Here is an 18,111-nt window from a genome sequence, read left to right on the forward strand (position 1 = left end):
TGATAAGTTTTGCACAAGGCAGGTCAAAAAAATATTTCACAAAAAATAAAAAATCTTTTTCGAAAGTTTTAAAAATATCTTGAATCTTTTTCTTAAAAAAAAAATATTTTTTGGTAAGTGAAGATCCAGCAATTTGCCATAAGGTACGATGTCATACACACCACTAGTTCTCTTCTTTACTTTAGCACATATAAAAACTGTATGTAATTTTATTCAATTTCATTGCACAACCTACATTTTATCCCATCGCTTGTATAAATAATCCAAAAACCGTGTAACCGTGTAACTCCATCGCTTTGCTCATTAGGACCTGCCTTTATTTCGACGCACATATTCCATTACCGCGCGTTCGCGTTCGTGTAAAAAAACTCTCTCCGTTCAAACACGTATAGCGTGTAAAATCCCTTTGGCCCTTTCCCAGCAGCGACTTCTATTCGGACGCCCACACACGACGGGAGAGGAGAGTTGTGTGTGCTTATCCGGATATATTATCTGGCTTTACTACACGCCGATGGTGGAAAACAGAGCTGGGGTAAAGTATATTCAAAGTTTAACTAGTGGTGTACGGCATCGTGCCTTAAGGCAAATTGCTGGAACTTACCGTACCGTAATTAAACATTCGAGGAAAAAATTCATCAGTATTCAATGAATATTGATCAAAGTTAATAAAAATTGTTCTAAATATTTTCAAATAAAATTAATTTCCCGTAGGGTAAGTTATAGTAATCGCAAAAAATCGCAAAAAAATCGAAACTGAAATTTTTTTATATCTTTACATTTCAAATTTTTGTGAACATTTTGGCATATCTCAGAAAAACTGGATGTATATGTGTGTGTGCGGATACATATTTTTGTCGACGATTTTGGGAACACCGATCAACCGCTTTGAATGACTCAAAAAACATTTGATTCGTATTGATAAGGAGACGTGCTGATTAGTTTTTGGGCAAGGCAAGTCTAGCCGTTCCGAAGATACGGGTCAAAAAGTGCTAAAAACGGTAATTCAGTTTTGAGAGAATAGAGTACCTGATTTGAATGATTCAAAAAACATTTTACTTTTATTGACAAGATGAACAACTGATTAAATTTTTGGGAAGACAGGTCCATCGGTTATGGAATCTCAATAAACATAATTTGAAAAAATGGCATTTGACGGTCAAATATGTATATTGGACATATGTACATCAAATTATCAGATATTTTATAGAGATTTTAATTATGTGTACACTTTTTGTGAATTTTTTTGCGTTCCGTACCAAGATTTCTATTCACGGTACGGGAAGTTACAGCAATTTGCCTCAAGGCACGATGCCATATACCCTCTAGTTAATACATATATATTATAATATCTATATTGTATAATATACAGTTACAATCTTTTCGCACAAAACACTTAAGAATGTTTACATTAACAAGAGCAGCCTAATGAATTCATTTAAGGATATATTTCTAAGGAATACCCATATAAAATTTTTAAACTCAAGTGTAAATTTAAATTTGTACTTAAAGTATAAAACTTTGTAAAATTTTGAAAAAAAAAATTAGAAAACATTGAAATTTGGTTGAGCCTTATAAGTGATCTTTAAAAATTTAAAAAGTTGGTACGGAACTCTAAAAAATTGTAACAAACTCACTACTAAGTTTTAAAGTGTCTATAAAATACTTGAAAATTTAATGTGCATATAATTCCCAAATTCATTTTTTTTCACGTGATCTCTGAAACCGTTAAACCTGCCTTTCCAAATGTTTTGTATATTATTTATTATAGAAGAAATATTAATATTGAATACTCCGTTTTCTCACAATTATTCCTAACTGTCATAAACTAATCAGCACGTCTCCTTATCAATACAATTCGAATGTTTTTTTTTAAATTATTCAAATTGGTTGATCCGTGTTCCCAAAATCGTCGACGAAAATTTGTACCTGCACACACACACACTCATACATTAATTTTTTTCAATGTATGCCAAAATGTTCAGAAACCTTTGAAACGTAAAGATATATAAAAATTTACATTTTCGATTTTCTGCTATTATTATAACTTACTCTACGGAAAGTTATTAAATGGTAACATTTCTCACAAAAATAGAGAAATTAAATTGTGCTAATTGACTTACCGCATCACAAAAGCAACTTTTGACATAAATTTTGACAATAATATTTTTTCAAATTTCGATGAATTTTTAAAATGAAATTACTTGTCGTTGATTCGCAATATTTCAGTATGTTCTATAAGACCATGATATCTATTGCCAAAAAATTTCGTAAAAATCGTCAATTTTTTTTTCAACAATTAATTACAAGAAAACGGCTCGGTCGATCTTTACCTAAAACTAATCAGTATCGTTCCCAACTAATATTTGTAAAAACGACTCAAAATGACAAACGATAGTCCTCAACGAGATACATCGAATGGCTTTTAAATTTTTGAAATCGGTCATCTGTTCACATATATATATACATATCTTCCAATCTCATTCGATTCAGAATGGCTTGAAATGTCCAGAAAACATAAAGTTAGCAAATCGGATTTTTTTATGAAAACAAACTTCTTCGGGAAGTTAATAAATAATAAAATATTTTTTTGTTTTCAAAGTGCATGTCACTTAAGTTTTATTCATATATCCTAATTTCTATACAGTTGAGAACTGGACTAATATATCTAAGTTGATATTGGTAGGTCTTTCGTTTATATAAATTCCATCAATTTTTTTTCGCAACTTGTCCATTAGCGCTCCGTCTATTTCTGTTCCTGTCGGCGGTGAAATGTGTTAGTCTAGTGACACAGTGCTATATCGGATCCAAGGTTAGAGTTTAGAGGTGTTCTAACCGGGGTCTGTTCTCCCGATAACGAATAACCGCTAAATCCATTCGTTCACAGGCCAAATATTGTACCTGGAGTGTTAAATTAGACGAATACGTGCCGTGGTTCACCGTAGTACAGATTTGTAGTAGATAAGATTTTGTAAGAGTTAGTAGAATCAGAAAACTAACTAGTTAAAAGCTGCATTTTGTCTTAAGGCAAGTCGTATGAACTTTCCGATAGATTGATTGATTTAATCAACCGAAATTTGGATTTAGGTATTTAGATAAAATTTTCAACTCAATTAGTCTTAACAAGGCGATTTCCAATTAAATCTTCTCAAACTCATTTATAATATATGTAATTATATTAATCATACAGCACAGACACGGGTGTTTGTATGTCCTTGTAGTCCATTATTTTGTATTTCATTTGTTATGTATGTCCATTGTAGTTCATTATTCCACATTTGAATACATTGACAATGTTTGACTTATCACATCACAAAAACGATTTTTGGCTCAAATTTTGACTATACTTTTCAAACTTTGATGATTTTTTTTAATTAATTAAAAAAATTATTAATTATTTATTTTTAACTTTTATTTAATTAAACCACATGTCATAGGGTCGTCTATCTATCGTCAACTTTTTTTTTATAAAAATCGGCAATTTTTTGCCAACAGGGAAATGGTCGTTTTTGAGAAAACGACGATGAATGGTCTAATTTTGACAAGAGCCAAAAAATGTCACTAATTTTTGCAAACTTTTACAAATTTTAAAGTTAAACGACTCATTGTAGGACGGTAATATTTCAGTATGTTTTATAAGACCATGATATATATCGCTGTAAAAAGTTTCATAATAATGGTTGGAAAAAAAATTAATAGTCAATTACAGGAAAAAGGCCTGGCCTATTTTTTTCAAAATTTTGGGACAAACAACAAATTAGTATCAATTCCTACCATTTTATTTTTGACACAAATTTAGACTATAATTTTTCAAGCTTGAATAATTTTTTTAAATTAAACTACTTGTCATAGGGTCGTCTATCTATCGTCAACTATTTTTTTATAAAAATCGGCATTTTGTCCGACGGTTAATCACAAGAAAACAGTCTTTTTTGGGAAAACGACGATGAAAGGTCTAATTTTGACAAGCGCCAAAAAATGTTCTTAATTTTCACAAACTTCTACAAATTTTAAAATTAAACGACTCATTGTAGCACGGTAATATTTCAGTATGGTTTATAGGACCATGATATCCATCGCTGTAAAACGTTTCATAAAAATGGTTGGAAAAAAATTTAATAGTAAATTACAGGAAAAAGGTCTGGCCTGTTTTTTTCAAAATTTTGGGCTACAAAACAAATTAGTATCTTGCAAACTGTTTTCAAGTTTTTGAAGTCGTTTCAAAAATTGTGGGCTAAAACTTGGACAAAATATTTCACACTTTTTTGATAATTACAAAGAAACGACTTGGCTGATTTTCAAACACTAGTCCTTATCGAGTTACATCGAATAACTTTTGAATTTTTTAAATCAGTCCAACCGTTATTGAGAAGTGTTGACAAAATGTCAAAAATCTGGTAACACACACTCACACAAACATACTTTTTGCAAATTTGGTTCCATTCGATTCAGAATGACATGAAACGTCGAGGAAACATAAAATAAGCAATTTCGATTGAAATTGCTTTTGGTTGAAAATTAACTCCTCATTCAAAAAGGTAAAAATCACATTATCTATTTTTAATATTGTGAATCCTTTCATAAACTTTTTTTGCAATTATAAATTTCTTAACACGTTGACGGACAGTGGAAGTCTCAGCAAAGTACAAAAATTGACAGTACATTTATTTTTATGTTGGCTGTGATATCCAAAACTTCATTGAACACCGATTATAAAGGTAGTCATAAGATTTTCTTATTTTAATCGTTATGTGCTAGATGAATGCTATAGCATCCACATCAAAAAGCGCTTCTATTTTACACTAAGTGTTTGCCCAAGCTAAATAGTGATTACAGGAAAAGAAAAGATAGTACAAAAATACCCAAAGAATTAGTTACTGCCATTACCTCTAGAGGTATAATAATTACAACAGCGTTAGGTTATAAAAAAATGACTTTAAAATTTGAATGTTATAGCATTCATATCAGTCTTTATATGAATGTAAATCAATGCTATAGTTTTCACTTTCATTCACCCTAACCAATTAGCGCACAAATTATTACAAACTAGACAGAGGAGGCTGAAGCAAACTTGGCAATTGGACAATGCATAACCAGATTAACAAGATAATTTCAGTGGAGATTATCTTGATTACAATACAATGATTTCAGTTTAGCTTTTAATGTTGTATATTTCTAATTACTGAATTACTGAATACTGAATAAAGTAAGAAGAAAAAGTTCTACCGACCTACCAAACACCTAGTCCAATGTCTACCCGCGCTCTAACTTAGCACTCTTTAACTGTGATGGGCGAATAATCAGCGCGCCATAGTTCATTTATATTTGTATTTTTATATTACTGTTATTATTATTATTATTTTAACTTCTTTTAACTTTTTGTTTTTATTCAATTTATTGTATTTTTTGAATAATTTCTTTTTTGTACCTGTCAATTTTGTAAATGAGACATTGACAAGACACGAAGTCTTGATTAACAAAAATAAATTTGAACAAAAAAAATTAAGTCCTTCATATTATTTTTTATTTTGCAGGTGGCGGCGTCACCGTGAAGCACGGCAAGCAGTCCAGCGAGCTGGTCATAGAGCAGGCCGACAAATTTCACGCGGGAAATTACACCTGCGTGCCTTCAAATGCACGACCTGCCAGCGTCAACGTGCACATACTACAAAGTAAGTGTTAGACCTAAGACATTGTTGTACAAAGGGAATATTTATCGTATCATACTGAAGGGTTTTGCATTCACGTAATCATTATTAACTTCGAGTGGGGTAAATTTTATAAGTAGCAATAGAAAATGAAAACGTTAGCATATCTTTCACGTTTCTGAATATTTTGGCATAACTGAAAATTCATTTGTGTAATCAATTATGTTTCCGATATATTCAAAAGAAGAAACTGTCAAAGGATGAAAAATAGATTTTCAAAATACCAATACGTTAGTGAAAGAACTAACGAAATGCAACTACTTGATGTTATTCTTCGCCACAAGACAATTCATGTTTTTTGAAGTACTTGAATTGCAATCGAAATATATTTAATGCAAATTCTTTAAGTCATAGGGATTGTATCCTGCAATTTTGGGCACCTCGAATTTTCCCCAAAAAATCGACAAAATATAACCTAGGGTCCAGTTATTCTTGCCCACAAGACAATTCATGTGCTTCTGGTTTGAAGTTTCTATCTTCGGACAGTCGAAAAATTTAAAAATAACTAACTTTTTTTTATTTTTTTGTGCATTTTTACCACGGCGACATTTAAACCCATTTACCTTTTGATTTTTTTTGACATAGGACTTTGATGTTCTCGGATGAAAATTTCTAAAATAATCTTTACCGAAATTTCTAAGATACTCTTCACAAATACAAAATTGACTAAAACTTGCCGTACCGTAATGAAATTTTCGGTAATAATAATTATTAATTTATCAAATTTTTTTATAATAAATACTATAACTTTTATTATTCGTATTTCGTAGACAAAATATACTTGCTTATAAATTGGACATTTAATCAGATGCTTAGTTCTCTGAAAAATTACCATTTTTTGCACATTTAGCTTTGTATCTCCGAAACTGTTGGCATTGTCATTGCCAAAAACTAATCACCAGTTCTTACAATCATCACGATTTGAATGTTTTTGGATCATTCAAATGGGATGTTCCGTTCTTTCAAAAACTCGATTTCTTTTTTCTGCACTCTTTGCTCCGTATCTCTACAACGGCAGGCCCTGTCTTTGCCTAAAACTAATCAGCACATCTACATATCAATAGGAATCAAATGTTTTTTTAATTTTTCCAATTGGTTGATCCGTGCGCCTCAAATCGTGGTCATACAAAATACACACTGGCACACAACCATACATTCATTTTTTTAAGATATGCCAAAATGTTCAGAAATCTTAGGAACGTTAAGATACGCAAAAAATTTCATTTTCGATTTTTTTATGATTCTCAATCTTATTCTAGTGGGAGTTACTTTTGATACATTTAACTGTGATTTACTAATGATATTGTGATTAATAAAATTGATTTTTTACAATATTATATCCATAAACTTGGTACACATTTTTGAAAAACTCAAATGTTCTTATATTTACAATTCATAAAATTATATATTAATTTAATCCAAATAATAAAATCGAATACCACGAACCACTTATACAAAGTGCAAGAAATCATCTAAAGAAAGTTGCAAATCTATGATTACTTCCAAGTACGACTACATATGTTCGGCCAATCTGTTTCAACTTTTTTTGACTTCATGACTTATTTATCCCGTATAATTGTCTATTATTTGCAATTCTGCATCGAGTAGCCGGTCGGCTTGTAGTAGAGACGATAGGATTAATTGCAGTCGGTGTGGCGAATTGCGTGTTGTGGTCGCGGCTACGTAAATTCTCTATCAGAATTGGATCTCTCAATTCAGTCTACTGACTGAGCATGGAATTGCATGGTTTATGGGGATTAAAGACCCCCAGGAACAGCAATGCAATGATAATGTTGATGTTTTCAAGGATTAATGACACAATTTGTAATGTACACGAGATATTATTAGAATTAGTTATTTATAGCTTACGTGGAATTAGAAACACGTGCAAAAATTGAAAACCAATGCATCAAAAGTGAATCACAGGGAGTGCTATTTGTGTATGATTTGTTGTCCTTACATGATTTCCTTCATTCCTTCTCTGAATTTATTTGTTGAAACTAATTGTGTAAACTTTCATTTTTTGTATTGATTATTTAAAAGCATTCATTTGAGATTTATGGAAACGTACAAAGAAAGTATGCTAAAAGACGCATTGCATTGAAGTGCGAGAACTAGTAACTTGCTGTAACAGCTTTTTTTAAATTAATGTATATACCTTGAGATACCTTGATCATATTTATACAAAATAATGATTAATAAGTGTGGTAATTATTTTTCTACAAAATCTAGAACAAAAATTATTCTATAACCATTGTTATAATTTTACAATTGATCATTTTCTAGAAGAAGTGCGGTGTTACCAGTAGAAGCTGTCAGAGAATGTAGAAACGACTAAAAAACGTCAATAGTATCTCTCTATTCTCCAATAATTCTTCTATTGCAAATTTTTAACAAAATTTTCAAAGTAAAGAAAATGTAATTTTATTAACAATCAAGTTGAGATACTATTTTTTAACTTTCCGTAGGGTGAGTTATTATAATCGCAAAAAATTGCAACCATAATTTCTTTCGTATTCTTACGTTTGATAGATTTCTGAATATTGTGACAAAGCTCACACAAATTTATGTTTGTATGTATGTGTGTGTAGGTATGTATTTGCGTATACAAGTTTTATCGACGATTGCGTAAACACGGATCATTCAATACGAATGATTAAAAGAATTCGATTCTCATTGATTAGGAGACATGCTGATTAGTTTTTGGCAAAGGTAGGTCCAGCCGTTTCGTAGATACGGACCAAAAAGTATCAAAAATGTTAATTCTCTTTTTAAAACAACAAAGTGTCTGATTTGAATAATTCCAGAAACAATTTTCTCGTAGTGACATAATGAAAAATCGATAAAAATTTTGGAAAGGCAGGTCCAAAACTAGCTTAAAAAAGTGCATATCGACGATTTTATAGATATATGAATAATATAATTTGGTAACATTTTTATGGGTTTCGCAACAAAATTTATAATGTTTAACAAATAGTTTGCGTCGCGGTGCTTCTGCAATCGCTTTATAATAAAGTTCAAATATTACAAATAATTTTTAAAAAATAAAAAAATATTTCAATATTTTCCACTATTTAAAAGCTTTTAAAAATTTCAAAAATTCAATGCAGGAAATTTCAGCAATTTGCCTTAAGGCACGATGCCATGCACCTAACTAAATTTTTAAAATACATAATGCAACACATTTGACCTAAATTTAACTTCGCTTTGAAAATTTTCTAGTAATATATCACCGCCGTACTGATTTCGCACTCAAGTATCTTTTAAGAAGATAACAATCCAGCATTCTGCCATAGTGTAGGTCGAATTGAGCCACGATTGCGGTTGATGTTGGATCGACTTTTCGTCCGCAAGCAGACTTTGATGTATTACATACACAATGCAATAGTGGGAGGGCGCCGCGCTGCGCTGTCAAAGCCTAGACCGCACCACGGTGAACGGTGAATGAATGGTGAACGGTGAACGTAATCCTGCCGCAGAATCGGGAACGAATAGAGTAGGCCAGAATTGTAGGCGAATAGGCGAGTAGGCCCGGACTTTCGCGGGGTAATCAATCGTCGACTAAGCCGTGCAGGGCAACAGTTCATATATAATAGACTCATGTGTCAACTCGTAGTAGTAAAACAAGTCAACTAGTGGTGCATGGCATCGTGCATAGAGGCAAATTGCTGAACATCTCATATTAAAAATTAAACTAGTGGTTTATGGCATCGTGCCTTAAGGCAAATTGCTGGAACTTCCCGTACCAAATATTATTATTTTTTTAAAAAGATTAACATTTTTGAAAAAAAATTACTTGGAATAAATTAAATTTTCGAGAAACTATAAATTTGACAAAAAATTACTTTTTTTCTTTATTTTGATATATTTTGGAAATTCTGAACTTTTTTTCAATGCAATCGTACTGCTTTATCTACATAGAGACGAAATGTCAAAGCGCGCAAGTGCCGCACTGCCGTCTAACGGATAAGCATTGGTACGGAACCCATAGAAATGTAAAAAAAAAATTATACTTATTGTTAAAATCTTTATAAAATATCTGATAATTTGATGTGCATATGTCTAATGATCATTTTTGACCGCCAAATGGCATTTTTTTTTACTTTTATCATTAGATCTCCGAAACCGCTAGATCTGCCTTCCTGAAAATTTGATCAGTTCTTTATCTTGTCAATACAAGCAAAATGTTTTTTGAATTATTTAAATCGGACGCTCCGTTCTCATAAAAACCGAGTTACCATTTTTGGCACTTTTTACCCCGTATCTTTGGAACGGCTAAACCTGCCTCCGCCAAAAACTAATCAGCACGTCTCCTTATCAAAACGAATCGAATGCTTTTTGAGTTATTCAAATCGGTTGATCGGTGTTCCCGAAATCGTCGACGAAAATTTGTATCCGCACATACATAAACACACATACACACACACACACACATACATCCATTTTTTCTAAGGTATGCCAAAATATTCAGAAACCTTTGAAAAGTCGAGAAATGCAAAAAATTTTCATTTTCGATTTTTTTGCGATTACAATAACTTGCCCTACGAAAAGTTAAAAATTAATACTCATTTTTAAAATTTCCATAAAATATCTGTAAATTTGATGTGCATATGTCTAATGATCATTTTTGATCGTCAAATATTTTTTTTTACTTTTTCTTCTATATCTCTGAAATCACTAAACCTGACTTTCTAAAAAAATAATATTGTTTTCATTTTGGCAATACAAGTAAAATATATTATGAATCATTCAAATCGAAAACGTTCTCTCAAAAACTGAATTACCATTTTCGGCATTTTTTGTCCCGTGTTTTCGAAACGGCCGGATCTGCTTCTGCCAAAAACTAATCAGCACGTCTTGCCATGAATAGGAATTGAATGTTTGTTGAATCATCCAAATCGGTTGATTTGTGCGCTCGAAATCGTCAACAAAACTTTGTATCCGAACACATACATACATCCATTTCATCTAAAAAATTGATGATAAAGTTTAATTTATTTTTATTCAACATATTTATTGTATTTTTTAAGTTTTTTGAGAATGTTGGTTTTTTAAATTCTAAAAATTATTGGCATTTTGAAATAAAATCGAAAATTATCACTTTTTTAAAATTGTGAAAGATTTAAAAGTTTTTTAAACCCTTGGACCGCCCTTCTCAAAGCTAATTTTCTCATTTCTGAAAATTGTCTCAATCAAAATGTTTTTCGAATGATCCGGTCTTTCAAAAACTGCTTGCACTTTTTGCGCTGCGTACTTCCAAAACGGCTAGTTTTGTCTTTTGCAAAGACTAACCAATACGTCTTAGGGTTAATACAAAGTAAATGTTTTAGAAAAATTCAAATTGCTTTATCCTCATTGTCCAAAAAATCGATAAAGTATGTTTGAGCTATATAAGTGATCTTTGAAAACTAAAAATCTTGGTAAGGAACTTAACTAGCTGTAAGTGGAATTCTGTCTTGAGGCAATTATGGCATCGTGCCTTGAGGCAAATTGCTGGAACTTCCCGCACCGTAACGAAATGTTCGAGGAATATTGAATGTTTTCAAATATATTATTATAAATATTGTAACATTGTCTAATATTTATAAGAATTATATAAACCGAATTGCAGAGTTGAAATTATTTCTAAAGTATATTAGAACTATAGTCAGAATTAAAAATAAAATCTGAAATATTTTCGATATACAAAATACTAAAAAAAAAAAAAAAAAAAAAAAAAAAAAAAAAAAAAAAAAAAAAAATCCAAAATCAATTATTTTGTTAAGACAAGCAGAAAGTTCTTTGAATCATTTAAATCGGACGCTTAGTTCTCTCAAAAACTGCCATTTTTTACATAATTAGCTCCGTATCTTCGAAATGGCTGGGCCTGCCTTTGCCAAACACTGATAAACACTTCTCCCAATCATTACTAATTCAATGTTTTTTAGATCATTCAAATCGGATACTCCGTTCGCTCAAAAATTCGATTTCTATTTTCTGCACTCTTTGCTCCGTATCTCCGAAACGGCTGGACCTGCCTTTGCCAAAAACTAATCAGCTCTTTTCCCAATCAATAGGAATCGAATGTTTTTTGAACCATTCAAATCGGTTGATCCGTGCGCCCTAAAACGTGACTGGAAATTTGTATCCACACATACATACACACACACACACATACACACACACACACACACACACACACACACACATCCATTTTTTCTGAGGTATGCCAAAACGTTCAGAAACCTTCAAAACGTCGAGAAATGTAAAAATTTTCAATTCCGATTTTCGGCCCATTACAATAACTTACCCTACGGGAAGTTAAAAAAATGGAAACAAAATTAATACTTATTATTAAATTGCCTTCCAAAAAGTTTAATCATTATTTCATTTTGTCAATACAAGTAAATTGTATTTTGAATCATTCAAATCAGATACTTCATTCTCTCAAAAACTTAATTTTTATCCAGTATCTTCAAAACGGCTGGATCTGCCATTGCCAAAAACTAATAATCACGTCTCACCATTAATAGAAATAAAATGTTTTGTGAATCGCTGATATCGGTTGAACCGTGTTTGCAAAATCGTGGATAAAAAATTGTATCCAGACATACATACACACACAAACACATACACACAGGCACACACGTACATCAATTTTTTCTAAGGCATGCCAAAATCTTCAGAAACCTATGATACGTGAAGATATATAAAAAAAATTATTTTCGTTTTTTTTTGCGACAACTATAGCTCACCCTATGGGAAGTTAAAAATTTTGCTCCGAATTCAAATGTTTTCACAATTTATCGTCTCTCACCAGTTCGATTCGCAGAAACGTTATGGATAATATAGCATGAAATATATTGGACAATTCAAACATTTCCCGGCAAAATAATGTTTCCAACCTTTTTTCGGGAGCCCGAACTGTGATTTTATGTTAATGAAGTGCTCAGGTTGTTTACTTTTGCCCCGGACGCATAACTTGGGCGTTTTAGTGAGCGACCGATTCAGCGAACAGATTCATTCCCTCACGATTGCGTTGCGTTACGTGTGCGATCATCGTGAAAACCCAACCGGGGTAAAGTAAATTTTATGAATTTATTTTCATTCGTGTTTTGGGAAAATTTATTTTATTTAGATCCAAAAATAGTTAGACGAGGTATTAAAATAAGTTATAAGTTTAACGAAAGCGAGAACTATATTATTAAACTAGTTGGTATTGGTATATTGCCTTGAGGCATGTTACATGAACTTCCTGATATGTGTAAATAATCAACTTAATTATTGAAAAATCAATTAATTTATGAGTAGTTAGAAGTATTCCGAGTGGGTTTATTACACATAATTGAAGACGAACGAACACGTTAACTCGAAGTATTTTCTAAAAGCAAATTTTCACATATCAATAATTTTTATAATTGAACCAGTTTCCGTTGGACTTTAATGGATTAGTATGTTCATTAAAACTAAGTATTTTATAATTATACCAAGTAAATCGTCTAATTTCAATTTTAACAAGCGTCAAAAAAAGATACTCATCTTCTCAAACTTTGATAAATTTCTAAAATTAAACTACTTGTCGTAAGCCCGTAATATTTCAGTAAGATCTGTAAGACCATAATATATATCGCTAAGAAAAGTTCGATAAAAATTATTTTAATGCTTTTTCCAACAGTTAATTACAAAAAAACGGCTCGGTAGATTTTCACTTAAAACTAATCAGTTCGAAGTGGGAAGTTGGGATTCCCATCTAATACATTTCGAACAGTTTTTGATTTTTTTAAATCGATTCGGTAGTATGAGCTTAAATGTGGAAGTTCAACACTTTTTTCTAAATTACAAAGAAACGGTTTGGACGATCGTCGCACAAAGCTGACAAATGATAGTCCTCATTGAGATATATCAAAAGGCATTTAAATTTCTGAAATCGGTTCAGGCGTTTTTGAGAAAACATCAATCAAAGTCTAATTTTAACAAATGCCAAAGAACAATACTAATTTTTGCAAACCTTAACGAATTTTCAAAATTGAACTACTTGTCCTAATATTTAGTATGTTAAGGGCTTTAATATTTTAGTATATTCTATCATGATATCTATCATCAAACACGTCTCATAAAAAATTTTTTTGATTTATTTTTCATAGCAAACTATACACAGTACCTGCAACACCTAATTACAAGTAAACGGTTCGGTCGATCTTCACTTAAAACTAATCAGTATCAATCTCAACCAATATCTTTCGAACTGTTTTTGAATTTTCAAAATCGATTCAGAATTGCGGGCTAAAACGTGGACAAAAATTTTTTAACTTTACTGCGATTTATAAAGAAACGGTTAGGCCGATCGTAGCGCAAAACTGACAAACGATAGTCCTCATCGAGATACATCGAATGGCTTTTAAATTTTTAAAATCGGTTTAGTCGTTTTTGAGAAAACGTCGATTTACGGCAAAAAATCTATTCACATAACATACACACACACATACACATACATACATTTTCCAAATTTGGTTTCAATAGATTCAGAATGGCTTGAAACGTCGAGAAAACATAAAATTAGCGAATCGGATTTTTTGATGAACATAAACTTCTCCTTCGGGAAGTTAACAATGATTAGTATAGGCTATGTGTGTGCCATCCACCTAACAATCGATATTAACCCTCCGTCGGTCGGAAATTTTTTCACCTTCGAACGGTCGGAAAGGTCTGGCTGGACCACCATTAATTTTACATGCATTTATATGGGATAAATGAGTTTTTGGTGTCTTATATAATATATTAACGATTATAGTAATAAATATTTATAGTTTTGATTTTTTCTTTTTTTTACCGTCTTTTGCATGTGTTGAGCTTGCTTATAATAAAAATATTACATATTATATTATATAAAAAAAATCAAGAAATATAAAAAATCGTTGCTCTTTCTGTTAATTTTTCTGTTTTATATCAATGAAAAACAATATTCTTTTTCGGCGCCTTTGAAATGAATGTAAAATTCAAATGAAAACAAAATGAGGTGCATCGCCTTTGAAATGAGCTGTAAAACTCTAAGTGAAAATATAATTTCACTACAGGTTTGCCAAAAAAAAAAATCGTACGCAGTACGGGTAGAAAAATTGTTGATAATGTGTGCATTGCTCATCCGATTTTCAGTGTTTGCGATTACCAATAAGTTTGGTAGGTTTTCAAGCAACTCTCGTCATGAAAATACTAACATTCATGTTACAACACATTGCAAAGAATATATACAACCATAGATAAACAAGTATACAACGCAGTTTGAATAGAAAATACCATGAAAAAAGACAAAATACTGGTTTACATATATCAAAAAACGTATATTTCACACAAAATGTATGGGTGGTCTAGGCAGACCTTTCCGACCGTTCGAAGTATAAAAAAGTTAATATCCTTATAATTATCCTTCTGTACATTTTTTCGTCCTGATTTTTTCATTGATCGACAGCTAATGAAATTTTAGGAAAAGTCAAGAAATTTCAAGTCGATAGGATTACTAGAAGTTTTTTTTTTTTTAAATTGAAGTCGAAAAAAGTCTGGCCAGACCACGCCGACCGACGGAGGGTTAGTGCTATGTTGGCAAACTTTGTATTTAATTTTAATACAATGTAATGTTTTCTTTTTCAGACGAGAAGCCTGCAGCCATGCAGCATGGCGTCAGTAAATCGTCAGCCGTCATCGTCAGTCAGTCGGTCTTTACGTGTTGTGTAGTGATAATATCTTCAATATTTCTAGTGATATCGAGCTGATTAAATTTATCTAGTGTGTAAGTAATATTATTTAATAATCATATTTATATAAAGAAAATAATAATTGATAATTTATATATTGATTGATTGGTGAACTGAATTCTACACTGCTGCAAAATCACATCGATATTTATATACATTTATGAATTGTTGCAGGGCCTAACAAATTATTTATTCTGATTTTTAATTTTGTATTTTTTATATTTTGGGGTGGTCTTGAATATGATATTTTTTCACTTTTTTGCTCCTACGAAATTACCTAAAGAATCAGATAAGAATCGGCAGATTATCATATTTTAATATGTTATATTTGATGAATGCTATAGCATCCACGTCAAGTATTACGCTTCTATTCGACGCAATGTTCTTGCTCAAAGTAATTCGTGTTCTTATGAAAAAATAAGACAATACTAAAAATACCTAAAGAATCAGTTAGTCATTACCTTGACAGGTTTAACAATTACACAAATGTAAGGTTATATCAAATTTAAATCAAAATAGTTGACTTTAAAATTTAAATGTTATAGCATTCATGTCATTCTGCATCAAAATGCAAATGAGTTACAGAAAAAGTAAATTTCGTTCAAAATTTCGATGCACTGGCTGTTAAGTCATTATTTTGGGTGGTTCTTAAAATGGATATTTCCAATTTTTTTGCTCCCAAGTGCTCAAAAGCTTTCAAATTGTTGAACAAATATTTTCTGAAAGTTTTAGCTCCTAATATTAACTTTAAGATAGCCCGCGAACCAAAACTTATTGGTTCTTCTTCCTAAGTAAATACTAATTTTATAAAGTGTATCAAATTTTTGTTGTAATTTTTTAATTTATGATCAAAATTTGGATTCACTTGTCGCAAAGTTATAAAATTCTAAAAAACAAATGGAATTTTACCCATGTTATTTCCATAAAAAACTTTGGTTGGGGTGCGAACTATCTTAACGTTAATATTAAGAGCTAGAACTTTCAGAGAATGATTTTTTATCAATATGGAAGCATTTGAGCCTCTGGGAGCATAAAAAATTCGGAAATATCCATATTAAGGACCACCCAAAATTATTATTACCACCCACAGCCAGTGCATCGTAATTTTAAATGCAATTAACTCTTTTTGTCACTCAAAATGAATGAATTTACACCCAGCATATTGTCTTAAACAATGTATATTATTTTAATCGGCAATAAATCTATGCAAATAAAAAAAATATATTTGTGCAGATTGACATGAATGCTATAACATTCAAATTTTAAAGTCAACTGTTTTGATTTAAATTTGATATAACATGACGTTTTTGTAATTGTTAAACCAGTAAAGGTAATTACTAATTTTTTTGATATTTTTGGTATTATCTTATTTTTTCTGAAGACACTAATTACCTTGAGCAAGCACATCACCTAAAATAGAAGCATAATACTTGACGTGGATGCTATAGCATTCATCAAATATATTGATTAAAATATGATAATCTGACTAACCTTATAACATAAAATAAGTTATATAACTTTTATTTACGTTAGTGCATCGTAATTTCAAACGAAATAAACTCTTTTTGTCACTAATTTGCATTTGGTGCAGAATGACATGAATGCTGTAACCTTTAAATTTTAAAGTCATTTATTTATATTTTAATTTGATATAACCTTACATGTTTGTAATTGTTAAACCTGCCAAGGTAATTACTAACTAATTCTTTAGGTGTTTTTGGTATTATCTCATTTTTTCAATAGAACACGAGTTACCTTGAGCAAGCACATTCTGTCGAATAGAAACGAAATACTTGTCGTGGATGCTATAGCATTCATCGAATATAATGATTAAAATATGATAATCTAACTGTCCTTATTAATGGTATTTAATCAAATTTGATTTTGTAATCAATTTAAAAATAAAATAACTGTCTATTTTAAATCTTGCTGAATACGACACAATTTAAATAAAAATAAAAATGAATATTATTTTGATGCATTAGCTCTTGCATAATGACTATTTTTGCTATATTCACTATCAAAAATACTTGTCAAATTGGGATTCGAAACGTGCAGAGATGTATTGTTAAAGAAATTGTAATTCAATTTGGATTTCTTTTTCTATAAAATGATGTTCAAAAATTTTGCTTTCAACTATATAAGCAACATATGAAATATTATTGCTAATATACTTTTATAGAAACATATTATTTCTAATATATTTCAAAAATATTTTTTAAATAATTAACTAAATTAGAAAATGCTTTGTTTTCAATTAAAAATAGTAATTATATAAGTGTTACAGTTTACGAGAAAACATTTTAATTTAAATTTGTTACCAGTACGCTGATTGTTTTTTATATCATTTCAAAATGAAATTTTACTAAATTTAGTTCTGTAAAATTACTGATTCCTACAAATTATAAATTGCATTAAAGCAAGTTAAATACTTTTATTTACATTTATTATATGGTTTCACTATACAATAAAGTAAATGTCATGGATTAGCTAAATATATTATGTTATGATAAAATTTGAAGTAAAAATCGTATTGCATTATTTCATTATACTATTTAATTTTTACTAAAATATATTGTGAAAAATAACGTTTGTATTTTTTTCTAATAAACTGCAAATTACTGTAGAAAAATTATTAAAAAAATATTTGTAATTATATTATAGTAATTTTGCAATCG

The 18,111-nt window shown here is 30.5% G+C and overlaps 1 protein-coding gene across 1 annotated transcript in view; it reads left to right on the forward strand.

Annotated features, from left to right (window-relative positions):
* Positions 1-15,485, forward strand: part of LOC113388362 (neuronal growth regulator 1-like) — a 176,340-nt gene extending 160,855 nt beyond the window's left edge. Inside the window, exons 9-10 of the mRNA XM_026625748.1 lie at positions 5,532-5,669; positions 15,330-15,485. Coding sequence (XP_026481533.1) covers positions 5,532-5,669; positions 15,330-15,451 — 260 coding nt within the window. The 3' untranslated portion in view covers positions 15,452-15,485. The remainder of the gene's footprint in view (positions 1-5,531; positions 5,670-15,329) is intronic.
* The last annotated feature ends 2,626 nt before the right edge of the window (positions 15,486-18,111 follow it).

This window comes from Ctenocephalides felis, unplaced genomic scaffold, assembly GCF_003426905.1.
Source record: "Ctenocephalides felis isolate EL2017-DRISC unplaced genomic scaffold, ASM342690v1 CF-g0.4_SCAFFOLD_03572, whole genome shotgun sequence".
NCBI classification, from domain to species: Eukaryota; Metazoa; Arthropoda; class Insecta; order Siphonaptera; family Pulicidae; genus Ctenocephalides; species Ctenocephalides felis.